The sequence below is a fragment of the Balaenoptera musculus genome, chromosome 7 (assembly GCF_009873245.2).
Source record: "Balaenoptera musculus isolate JJ_BM4_2016_0621 chromosome 7, mBalMus1.pri.v3, whole genome shotgun sequence".
In the NCBI taxonomy this organism is placed as follows: domain Eukaryota; kingdom Metazoa; phylum Chordata; class Mammalia; order Artiodactyla; family Balaenopteridae; genus Balaenoptera; species Balaenoptera musculus.
The window spans coordinates 94,085,531-94,098,613 of NC_045791.1; the positions used below are offsets into that span (position 1 = coordinate 94,085,531).

The window sequence follows — 13,083 nt, forward strand, 5'->3', positions numbered from 1 at the left end:
TTGCTCTTTTCAATTATGATCCATGTACTTTGAAATTAACAGTAACATTCCACTTATCCATTTATATGTAGGTCCAACTTCTGGCAACCTCTACCTTCTAGAACACAGGAACTTAAAAGTAAAAAAACAAACAAACAAACAAAAATGCCTCTGAGGAAGGCAGCAGTTTCGAAGCCCATGAACTTTACTCTTTAGGCAGGGACCCTACTTCCCCAGGAAATAGTGTATAAAATAATGTAGCAAGTTCATCAAGAAATGAGAGCTAAGAAATGAGAGAGAATAACCACAAAAAGGGCAATAAAGAACTATAAAGTAATTTAATGTAAAGGTAAACTGTCTTATAAGAATTAAGAGCCTCTGAGGGCATTATCATATTAAAACACAGTGCAATAACTGATATTTACAATGCCGATTTTAAGTAATTACAATATATTTAAATTATCTGCAGCGTATTTTATTTAATATAAAGAATTCTGTAAGCTTACAGAGATATAACCATCTAAAATGGTTAAAACATTTTAAAGATTAAAATTAAAAAGGCAATGTTTAAAAGGACAAGCTTCAGTTATATAAAAATTCATTTATTTGGAATATCAAATATTATTCTTCAATGATACCAGATAAGTAAGGTGTTACTGTGTTGTCTTCTAAGTGAGCTGAAAATAAACTAAAGGAAAAAGTGGTAAAGGTCAAAAAGCACAAACTTTCTTTGATGAAGGTTAACATAAATTCATATGCTGTACTAAAAAAAAAAAAAATGTAAAATGGAAATTGGAAAATGCAATAATCTAAATGTGAAAACTGTAAATAAACATGTAGAATGATGGCACCAAGAAATAAGAGGCCACAATGGAAATCAGGAGGATTGCGTAGCAATGTAGATCAAAGAAAAGAGGCAAGTGGTCAGTGATAAGCCCAACCATAGTCTTTGGCTGAGAGCAGCCAGGATATCACTGCACTTCAGTCTGAACACTTGAATAGCCTCCCAATATGTGTTCAAAAAGGGTTTTTAATATAACTTAGAAATAGCCAATTAGCCATCTTAATTCTTCATTTCTGATTTCATGCTCACCAAGCAAAACTGAACATACTGATTTATTTATCCATGTAAATACTTTGCTGAAGGAGGGTGACACCTGGCTACTAATATACCAGGGTCAAATGTGACAAAGGACATTATTAGAAGAACCAATGGTATTCTGGTTCATAGCTCAGCCTCTTTTAAGTTTGATCGGCATGACAGGTCTTCTAGGGCCTAATCATCCTTTATTGACCAACTCTCAAATTCTCATAGCAGTAAGACCCTGGAGAACAGATTGACCATGCCAAGTATAATGATGCCCAATGAAACCATCTCTTTCTTGAAGCTACAGTGATTTGGTACATAAAGAGTGCATTCCATTAATAGTTACTATATTCACAGAAGGCAGCTTGCCTGTAGTAAGGAAAAATATTCATCCTGTAAATGCATCACTTGCTCACTTTCTAAGCAGCCAAGTGGTATTGCTCATTTGTATCTTGAGAACGGGCAAGAGTATTCATATCGGTACCATTTCAGATTTCTAGTCAGTTAGTCATCTGGTTTTAATTGCACTGAAAAATAATTAACAGGAGGAAAAGAAAATAGCAATTCCCAAATGTCATTTTATGGTTATATAAGCCCCCCAAAAGCCCTTAAACAACAAAAGTGTCTCTTTTCTAAAAGTACTTTGGGACATCAAATTTTTAGAAAAACTAATTTTAAAGACAAATGACAACGAAGTCATTTAGAAATGTCTAATCAGGAACTGTGGTTCTAGTCAAATCATAGGGGAGGTATATTAAAAAAAAAAAGTATTTGTTTCCTTCTTGGACAAACTTTTGGTCTTAAGCAAAAAACATTTGTAGAATAGCTACATTCTAATGTGTATTTGTTTTCCTGTCCCCTTTCAGAATAGCTCCAGCTCAGTGTCTAAGACAAGAAGTCCCACACTGGCTAGCAACAGGTGAAAAGATATTTTGGGATCTCCATGTGTATATTTGAAGAATGGTGCTTTTTATACGAGTAGGGCTTATTTTAACCCTTCAATCCTTAAAATCCCTCATCATTAGTCAATTTCTAGAGTTGTAGGATGAAAATATTACATACAACAGATGATTTAAGAAGTTTTAAAACAAAATTTTGAGAGGACCATCTGAACTTGATTCAGTGTTAAAAACTTGATACTCCCTAAATTACAGTTTAAAGCATATTCAGGAAAATTCCAAAGTACAGTAATGCAGAGCAATTATCATGCAAAAGGAGAAACAATAAGAAAAGGGAAGGGGATAATCTTGGAAATCAGGGTAAGCCAAATCCTTAAAAATACAAATTTTGGGTACACAAGAAATATAACTCACTTTGAAGGTGTAGAAGGGCTGGTGATGCAGGAATTCACCATTTGAGAGGCTTTCAATGGTCTAGAACTATCAGAAAATTAGAAAATATATATGTATACAATTACTATTACTAAAAATATATTTAACTTATTAAATGAATTATTCTGCATTATAGTCCCTTATATATCCTCTTGAAAAGCAAACAATTATAATACTTTTTAACTAACAATAGAGGCCAAAAGAGAAAACAAAATACTTTCTCTAGGCTCTTCCTTATCTAATGATCTAAATAAACAACACTGGAAATGAAGAAGTCAAATATAATATAAAGAGAACAACTTGGGAAATTCTCTTTGTCTCAGTTCTTTTAAGCAATAAAATAACAATAGCTCTCATTTATTGAGGACTTACTAGATGTCAGGCACTGTAGTAAGAACTCTTGTGTATTACCTCATTTAATGTTCACAACTACCCTGTTATTTTCCCTACAGACAGGTCAAGGAATTTGTCCAAAATCTTAAAGCTATCATATCACAGAGTCAGAGAGCCTGGTTTCAGGCCTGTGATCATAAAGAGCCTTGGCTAATGGTTTGATAATACTGCCAGAAAGAATACTAGCTCTACCAGTAGAGGGCAGTTTCCATCAAGCAAAAACATCTATTCTAATGAAAGGCCGTAAGAGAAAAATCCAGAAACACTGATTCTCTGGGAACATGTTGTTATTGACTTATTGAGGCCTTTAGTGTAAACGTACATGATGTAGAATATATTTCAATTATTTATCCAAGGAGAATAATTTTTACAAAACTTCATTAATTTATGTTAGCAAATGTTCATTCACTTTCTGCAATGTCTATTATTCCACTTCAATGAAGAGACCTGGCTCTTCCAGTTACTAACTGTATGAGTTTAAGAAAATCACTTAATTTCCTTGGATCTCCTCTGTAAAATTAAGAAGTTAGACAAACATCTCTAAAATCCCTTTCACCTCTAAAGCTCTAGAACTTTATGATTATACCAAAGTAGTGTTCAAGTATAAAAAAGAACTACAATATATGGCTCCAAAGTAATGCAAGTATGCAGAAGAAAGAGCAACATTTAGAGAAGTCTTAAGGTTTTCCTGGCATTCATGATGACGCAAAATAGAATGTAAAAGTTACTTCTTTTCTCAAGGAAAAATTTCGAGGAGCCATTGAAGTTCTTTGCTCAAACTGGTAATAATACATTTATGAAGACACAATCTGTTTTGGGGGTCCCAGCATAATATTTAACGTACTGTTTCTCAAGTTTGCATACTCCAGAGTCAGCAAAGGCATTTGTTAAAAATATTGATTCCCCAGGCCTATATCAGATTTGCTGAAACAGAACTTCTAAGGAACAAACACAGGAATCAGTATTTTTAGCGTTCAAGTGACTCTCATGATCGTGCAAATTTGGTTTATGTTCCCCAAATGTATCAAACTATCTTCTAGTGATCTAAAAGAGTAAGGAGCACTCCCTGAAAAGGTAATTTATTATGAAAGGCAATTAATATATGTTGAAAGTTTTTGTTTAAGCATTTTATTCAATTACTTAAATCAGGTAGTAACTTAGCACAAAGTCCCAAAATAAAGCAAAATAAAAATCTCCTTCTTGGTCTGATTTTACCTGGAGTCATGTTATCTAGTTCAGTCATTCTTTTGATCAGATACTAAAAGCCTTTCTACTTCAAAAGGGAAACAAATTCTCAAGGACTTACATTGCCATTTGTGCACTCCAACCAAGGTTGAAGGGTGGTTTTGTATTTTCAGTGCAATGAGATGAGAGGGTCAGGTATCTTGGAATGATGACTTGCTGCCCAATCTTGTTGTTAAGTGAGAGAGCAACATTGAAGCTATATCGTTTCAAATGAAGAATGAGGATCCTGAAAAACAGGAGATGATAACATTATTAGTTTATACATAATAGAGGTAGCTCTCTTACAGGTAAGAAGAGATCACTGTAACTAACCATGTTAGACAGCTTTTGATTTAAAGACTACATTAGGCTGAACTAAAGATCTGTCAAAGAACATTTACTGAATACTTGCCATGTGCTAGGCATTGTGCTAGGTACTAAGAATAAAAATAAAAATAAAACACAGGCATTGGGTAGATATTAATTATTAATTGTGAGGTTTCAGTAAAATAATGTTCCCAGAAAAAAAAATCAAAACACATCAGACGAGAAAACTAATTTTAGAATATTGGTATTGATAATGGATCAAATCCCTAAATTATTTACTTCAATGTTATATAGTTTACCAAAAACTGGGTGTTATATAACGACAAATGGTAATTTAAAGTGTTAAACAGGACTTCCCTGGTGGCGTAGTGGTTAAGAATCCGCCTGCCAATGCAGGGGACACAGGTTTGAGCCCTGGTCCAGGAAGATCCCACATGCTGCGGAGCAACTAAGCCCATGTGCCACAACTAATAAGCCTGTGCTCTAGAGCCCACGAGCCACAACTACTGAAGCCTGCGCACCTAGAGCCTGTGCTCTGCCACAAGAGAAGCCACTGCAATGAGAAGCCTGCTCACTGCAACTAGAGAAAGCCTGCACGCAGCAACGAAGACCCAACACAGTCAAAAATAAATAAATTTATTAAAATAAATAAATAAACAAAGTATTAAACAGCTCTTATGTTTGGTGGTGAAAATTAATTTTTTTAAGATGACTTTTGACAAGAACTATTCTTATTTCAGTAGCACTTTCTCTAGAGAAAGGTAAGAGAGAAATGAAGTTTTCTCCACTTATAAAAAAGTTCTATAAAATGTACATGCACAACAAATTATAACTGAGTGTTACACATTACTGAATTAGAAATTTACTAGTGGGCTTCCCTGGTGGCGCAGTGGTTGAGAATCTGCCTGCCAATGCAGGGCACACAGGTTCGAGCCCTGGTCTGGGAAGATCCCACATGCTGCGGAGCAACTAGGCCCGTGAGCCACAATTACTGAGCCTGCGCGTCTGGAGCCTGTGCTCTGCAACAAGAGAGGCCGCGATGGTGAGAGGCCCGCGCACCGCGATGAAGAGTGGTCCCCACTTGCCGCAACTAGAGAAAGCCCTCGCACAGAAACGAAGACTCAACACAGTCATAAATAAATAAATAAATAAAATAAAAATAAAAGAACGTGAATTTCTTTAAAAAAAAAAAAAAAATTTACTAGTAAGTCCCCATCATTATTCCAAAGTCTCATCAGCCTCATTCTCTTGTTGCCATCTTCTTGGGACTCTCAGGTTCCTTCTCTTCTTCAACTTTCCAAATCCTCTTCCTTTCTTATACAAGAGAATTGTAGCTTTCCATTCTCTACCCTCTTCATATCTCAGCTTTGCTGACCTTCTTTACCAATCCATCTGGTAAGCCTCACTTATTCAGTAATATTTGTAAGTACTTTAAAGAAGAAAAATTGAAGAGCCAATTAATTTTACCTGGGTAGCCTGTTAAATTTGTGCCTGACAAGAGCACATTTCCCACCACACTTCTCACAGGAATACTCAAGTTCTTCTGCCTGTAAAAAGACAAGAGGGAAAAATAAAGAAGTATAAAGTTGAATTAGCACTGCCCCATTAAATGCTAATTTCTCTAGTCATACTAGTTCAGTGGAATGACAACTCCGACCAGTTTAAATTTTGTGTCTAGAATCATAAGCCTTACTAAATTAAGACCTAATCCTCAAAATATAGTTATAATATCATGCCCTGTTTCAGAATTCCTAATTTCCTTTTTTTTACCAAGGAAACATCTCAATTTATGATAGTAACTAAACTATAGTAGCAGATTCTCAACCTTTTCCCCATGGATACACAAGAACCACTGCCAAGAGTATATCCAGATTTTAACATTTGGCCATAGCAGAGATAAGATCACCTTCAGGTTAGGCGGAGTTCCTGGTCTGTTAGGTGTAACTCTACCCCTTTCTTATAATGGAACTCAATCTTCTGGTGACAGCCCACTAAGAACAACTGCTCTAAAAGGACCAAAGTTTGGGGTGGATATCATTACCTAGAGAAAACTGAAACAAGAAATCCTTAAAAAATGGGGGTAAAGATACACAGGAAAAGCTTCAAATTCTACGATAATAACAGGAATAGTAAGGAATGACTAAAACAAAAAGAAAAGCAGAATATTTATCCTTGGGTGGAGCTGAATACTCATCATTTCAAGAACAGAGGTCTTTTTTTTTTTTAAATCTTAGGATGACAACCCTGCCCCTTTGCTACAACAAAACAAGAACCACTATTACACAGATGGCAAACTGCCATCAATTATAAGGACTGCTACACAACATGTCCAATTATGCCCCAGAAACTTTCTGAATATCTGTAACGGTATAACACAAATGCAAATATTTATCTATAGCTCTGAATAAACATGACTTGTCCTTTCTGTTTCTAACATGGTACATATAACCTAAGGAGAAGCAAAAAGTATTTTTTTTCATTCCTCATATCTTAGTATACTAACTTAGATAGTATCTCCAATTTTGACTCACATTACCCAATTTTAGCATATGTCACTTCATATTATTTGTTTACAAACAAATGCTTCTAAGGTTGTCTAAAACACTTGCTGTTGAGTTAGATGTATAATCTACTTGAGCAATTAATTTTCTTCTACAATCAGTTAACAACCATATTTACCAAGCTCCTAAAAATAAACACTATTTATAAATAGTATTTCATTTGTTTAGTATTACTATTTATAAATAGTATTCTCATGTTTCCCCTGCAACTATTTTGTCAAAACTCTGCCTTAAAGAAACCAACTTCAAATACAATTATCTATGATATATAAAATTTAGTTATGTGAAAATACCAAAAGGTATTATTTACCCTAAAGAAAAGATCAAGGGAATCTTGAACTGAACGAGGAGGGAGTGGCTTCTTCCTTCGAGGAAGGTCAATGGAGAGGTCATTAAACTGTTCTCTTTTGGGAATAATCTCGCCACATCTGTAAAAATAAAAGAAGACAAATGTAAGAATTTAGAAGCCTAACTGTGTAATACAAAATAAATACAAATATACTTCAGAAACACTGTTCCCCCAATGAACTTATCAGGTACTGAGAGACCATGACTAGGCATGAGAAATAAACATTTAAAACTTTTCTCATGCTTACTTTAACCCTTATTAAATCCATACAGGTAAAACCTCAATTGAAAGTGTTTAAGTACTTTCTTAAAATGCTAAATTTAAAATTTTTATACTTTCCAAAAAACCCCCAAACTTTAAAACACTGAAGTATAATATATATATAGAAAAGTGAACCAAAGTTGTATAGCTTGATGAATTATCAGTTAACACACACATGTAATCACCACTCAACTCAAAAAATAGAACACTATGAACTCCCTAGAAGCCCCCTCACATGCCTCTTCCCAATCACTATCCCTTTCTTACTTCCAAAAGATAACTATTATCCTGACTTCCAAAACAACAGTTGAATTTTGGTTTTTTATCCAATCTGCCTCTCTGTGTCTTTTGATTGGAGCATGTAGTCCACTGACATTTAAGGTAATTATTGATAGATATGTATATATTGCCATTTTAAGCCTTATTTTCCAGTTGATTCTGTTTCTTCTTTGTTCCTTTCTTTTTGTGGCTTGATAATTTCCTTTTATTTTATGCTTGTGTTTTCTTCTTTTTGATTTTTGTGAATCTATTGTGTTTTTGATTTGTGGTCACCCTGTTTTTTGAGTATGTTAACCCCTTCCTATATCTACTTGCTTTATTTATTTAATTTATTTATTTAAAAAAAATTTATTTATTTTGGCTGTGCCCGGTCTTAGTTGCAGCACACAGGATCTTCATTGCGGCATGTGGACTCTTAATTGCAGCATGCATGTGGGATCTAGTTCCCCGACCAGGGATCGAACTTGGGCCCCCTGCACTGGGAGTGCAGAGTCTTACCCACTGGACCACCAGGGAAGTCCCTCTACTTGCTTTAGACTGATAGTCATACAGGCTCAAACACATTCTAAAAAATGGAATACTCAGCCATAATAAAAGAACAAAATAATACTATTTGCAGCAACATGGATGCAACTAAAGATTATCATACTAAGTGAAGTAAGTCAGAAAGAGAAAGACAAATACCATATGATATCACTTATATGTGGAATCTAAAATATGACACAAATGAACCTATCTATGAAACAGGAACAGAAGCATGGACATAGATAACAAACTGGTGATCACAGATAACAGACTGGTGGTTGCCAAGGGGGAGGGGGTTGGGGGGAAGGATAGTGTGAGAGGTTGGGGTTAGCAGATGTAAGCTACTATATATAGAATGGATAAACAAGGTCCCACTGTATACAGCACAGGGGACTATAGTCAATATCCTATGATAAACCATAATGAAAAAGAATATAAAAAAAGAATGTATATATGTATAACTGAATCACTTTGCTGTATAGCAGAAATTAACACAACACTGTAAAATAACTATACTTCAGTAAAAAAATATACAAACAGCTCATACAGCTCAATATCAAAAAAACAAACAACCAATCAAAACATGGGCAGAAGACCTAAACAGACATTTCTCCAAAGAAGACACAAAGATGGCCAAAAGGCACATGAAAAGATGCTCAACATCGCTAATTATCAGAGAAATGCAAATCAAAACTACAATGAGGTATCACCTCACACTGGTCAGAATGGCCATCATCAAAAAGTCTACGAATAATAAATGCTGCAGGGGGTGTGGAGAAACAGGAACCCTCCTACACTATTTGTGGGAATGTAAACTTCTGCAGCCAGTATGGAGAACAGTATGCAGGTTACTTAAAAAACTAAAAATAGGGCTACCATGTGATTTTGTGATCCCACTCCTGGCCATATATCCAGAGAAAACCATAATTCGAAAAGATGCAAGTACACCAATGTTCACTGCAGCACTATTTACAATATCCAAGACATGGAAGCAACCTAAGTGTCCACTGGCAGATGAATAAATAAAGATGTTGGGTATCTATACAATGTAATACTACTCAGCCATAAAAAAAAGAAATAACGCCATTTGCAGCAATGTGGATGGACCTAGGTTTAATCATACCAAGTGAAGTAAGCCAGACAAAAACAAATATCATATGATATCACTTACATGTGGCATCTAGAAGAACAAAAAAGATGCAAATGAATTTATTTCCAAAACAGAAAGACTCACAGACACAAAAAACAAACTTATGGTTACCAAAGGGGAAAGGGGTGTGGGGGGAGGGATAAATTAGGAGGTTGGGATTAACATATACACACTACTATGTATAAAATAGATAACCAACAAGGACCTACTATATAGCACAGGGAACTATACCCAATATTATGTAATAATCTATAAGGGAAAAGAATCTGTAAAAGAATATACACATATAACTGAATCACTGTGCTATACACCTAAAACTTACATGATACTGTAAATAACTATATTTCAATAAAAAAATTTTTTAAAAATAGTTGAGTTTTACCTTTTCTGAACCTTACATAAATGGAACCATACAGAATGTTTTCTTTTAACTAGCTTCTTTTGTTCAACATGATTATAAGACTCAACCATGCTTGTTGCAATGGCTAAAGCCGATTTTTCATTGTTGTCTAGTATTAAGCTGTATGAGCATGCCACAATTTATCCATATTGATGGACATCTGGACTATTTCCAGTTTTTGACTAAATGAACAATGTGTCAAATTGAAAACACTATGTGTTCTCAGTAAACATGTGTAGGCAGTTCTGTTCCTAGCAGAATTGTTTGGTCATTGGATACATTTTATAGAATTTCAAAAAATGGGCTCAGAGATCAAAACATCATATTCAATTTACCTGGAAGCCAACTGATTTCTTTTACTTAGTTTTAATTGACTGTTTTTCATTTTGTCTGCATTATCAGCATTTTTAGTAATATTCATTTTCCTGTCCCAGTTCTATATTGCAACAGTAGAAGACTAGGGACTGTAAGAATACATCTGTTCTTCATTAAATAAACATTTATTGAGTGCCTCTCTCCTAGGCAGAATTCTAAGATGACCCTTGCCCTTCCTTGTATAATTCTATCCCCTTTGAGTGTGGGAGGACTGTGATGATGATGAGCTATCACTCCCATGATGATGTTACTTTACATGGCAAAAGGGATTTTGCAGATGTAATTAATGTTACTAATCTTAACTGTAGAGTTCATCAAAAAGGAGATTGATTACCTGAATGGTTGAGGCTTTATCACATGAACTCTTTAAATCTGGGTCTAGAGGTCTCAAACAGAGGAAGTCACAGATTAGAAGTCAGAGAGATGTACTGCTGGCCTGAAGAAGGCAAATAGCACTGTTGTGAACTTCCTATAGAGGCCACATGGCAAGAAACAATAGGCAGCCTTTAGGAAATGAGTTGCCCCAGTCAATAGCTAACAAAAAAATGGGGACCTCAGTACTACAACTGAAAGGAACTAAATTCTGCTCACAACCTTAACGAGCTTAGAAGGGGACTCCAGATGAGAACACAGCCAGCCAACACCTTGATTTCAGCTTTCTGATACCTGAGCAAAGACCTCAGCCATACCCTGCCTAGACTTCTGACCTACAGAACTGAGTTAAGTGGATGTTGTTTTAAGCTGCTAAGTTTGGGGCAATTTGTTATGCATCACTGAATATGTCTCCTATATGCTGAAACTGTTCTCGGCACTGGGGTAGTAGCAGAGAACAAACCAAGACAAAAATATGTCCCCTCATGAAGCTTTCATTATACTGGAGAAGAGATACAATAAAAATACATACATAAGTAAAATATACAGTATGTTAGGTAAGTGTTAAAGAAGAAAAAGAAAGTACAGAAGAGGGAAGCAAAAGATGAGAGTAGATGGCTGGAATTTTAGATATGGTAGCAAGAAAATGCCTCACTGAGCAAGTGATTTTTACATAAAGATATGGAGAAGGGAGGGCACTAGCTATGTGATAATCACATGGGGAAAGAGAAACAGTAAGTGAAAAGGCCCTGAGGTACCAGGATCCTGGCATTTTTTTTAAAAAGCAAGAGGGACTTCCCTGGTGGCGCAGTCATTAAGAATCTGTCTGCCAGCACTATTTACAATAGCCAGGACATGGAAGGAACCTAAATGTCCATCGACAGAAGAATGGATAAAGAAGACGTGGCGGGCTTCCCTGGTGGCGCAGTGGTTGGGAGTCTGCCTGCTAATGCAGGGGACACGGGTTCGCGCCCTGGTCTGGGAGGATCCCACATGCCGCAGAGCAACTGGGCCCGTGAGCCACAACTACTGAGCCTGCACGTCTGGAGCCTGTGCTCCGCAACAAGAGAGGCCACGATAGTGAGAGGCCCGTGCACCGCGATGAAGAGTGGCCCCCGCTTGCCGCAACTAGAGAAAGCCCTAGCGCAGAAATGAAGACCCAACATAGCAATCAATCAATAAATAAATCTTAAAAAAAAAAAAAAAAAAAAAAAAAAAAAAAAGAAGCCGTGGCACATATACACAATGGAATATTACTCAGCCATAAAAAAGAATGAAATAATGCCATTTGCAGCAACATGGATGGACCTCGAGATTGTCATACTGAGTGAAATAAGTCAGACAGAAAAAGACAAATATCATATGATATTGCTTATATGTGGAATCTGAAAAATATGGTACAAATGAACCTATTTACAAAACAGAAATAGAGTCACATATGTAGAAAACAAACTTATGGTAATCAAGGGGGAAAAGTTGGGGGGGATAAGTTGGGAGATTGGGATTTACATATACACACTACTATATAAAACAGACAACTAGTAAGAACCTACTATATAGCACAGGGAACTCTACTCAATACTCTGTAATGACCTATATGGGAATAGAATTCAAAAAGATTGGATGTATGTATATGTATAACTGATACACTTTGCTGTATGGCAGAAACTAACAAAACACTGTATATCAACTATACTCTAATAAAAGTTAATTTAAAAAAGAAAAAAAAAGAAAAAGAAAAGAATCTGTCTGCCAATGCAGGGGACATGGGTTCGACCCCTGGTCTGGGAAGATCCCACATGCCACGGAGCAACTAAGCCCATGTGCCACAACTACTGAGGCTGTGCTCTAGAGCCCACGAGCCACAACTGCTGAAGCCCGCATGCCTAGAGCCCGTGCTCCAAACAACAGAAGCCACCGCAATGAGGAGCCCACGCACCACGATGAAGAGTAGCCCCCGCTCACCGCAACTAGAGAAAGCCCATGTGCAGCCACGAAGACCCAATGCAGCCACAAATAAATAAACAACAAACAAACAAACAAATAAAGCAAGAAAGCTAGTTTGGTTCGAACAGAATGAGCAAGGGGAAAGAGTGATAAGAGATGAAGTAAGAGAGTTAACTGGGAGAGAGGGGTTGCTGAAAGGCAAATCATATGGAGTTTTGTAGATCATAGCAAGAATTTCAGCTTTTATTTTAAGGGTTATGAGCAGAGGGCCGACATGAACTAATGTCCATTTTAAATGGATCACTTTGGCTAATGTGTTTAAAATAGACTACAGACAGACAAGGGCAGAAACACAGTGATCAGTCAGAAGGTATTGCAACAATCCAGGCAGAGATGATGGTGGTTTGGACCACAGTGGTGTCAGTGGAGGTAGTAAAAAGAGGTCAGATTCTGGCTGTATTTTGAAGGAAAAGCTCAAAGGGTTTGCTGACATATGGGATGTAGGGGTGCAAGAGAAAGAAAA

The 13,083-nt window shown here is 36.2% G+C and overlaps 1 protein-coding gene across 8 annotated transcripts in view; it reads right to left on the bottom strand.

Annotated features, from left to right (window-relative positions):
• Positions 1 to 13,083, bottom strand: part of USP37 (ubiquitin specific peptidase 37) — a 94,445-nt gene that overhangs the window by 25,646 nt on the left and 55,716 nt on the right. For 7 of the 8 annotated variants that reach the window (XM_036859070.1, XM_036859069.1, XM_036859064.1 and 4 more), the window contains 4 exons: positions 7,213 to 7,330; positions 5,809 to 5,888; positions 4,097 to 4,261; positions 2,380 to 2,445 (listed from right to left, as the gene is read on the bottom strand). In XM_036859070.1, the coding sequence (XP_036714965.1) occupies positions 2,380 to 2,445; positions 4,097 to 4,261; positions 5,809 to 5,888; positions 7,213 to 7,330 (429 nt within the window). The remainder of the gene's footprint in view (positions 1 to 2,379; positions 2,446 to 4,096; positions 4,262 to 5,808; positions 5,889 to 7,212; positions 7,331 to 13,083) is intronic. The other variant, XM_036859071.1, reaches the window with a different exon arrangement.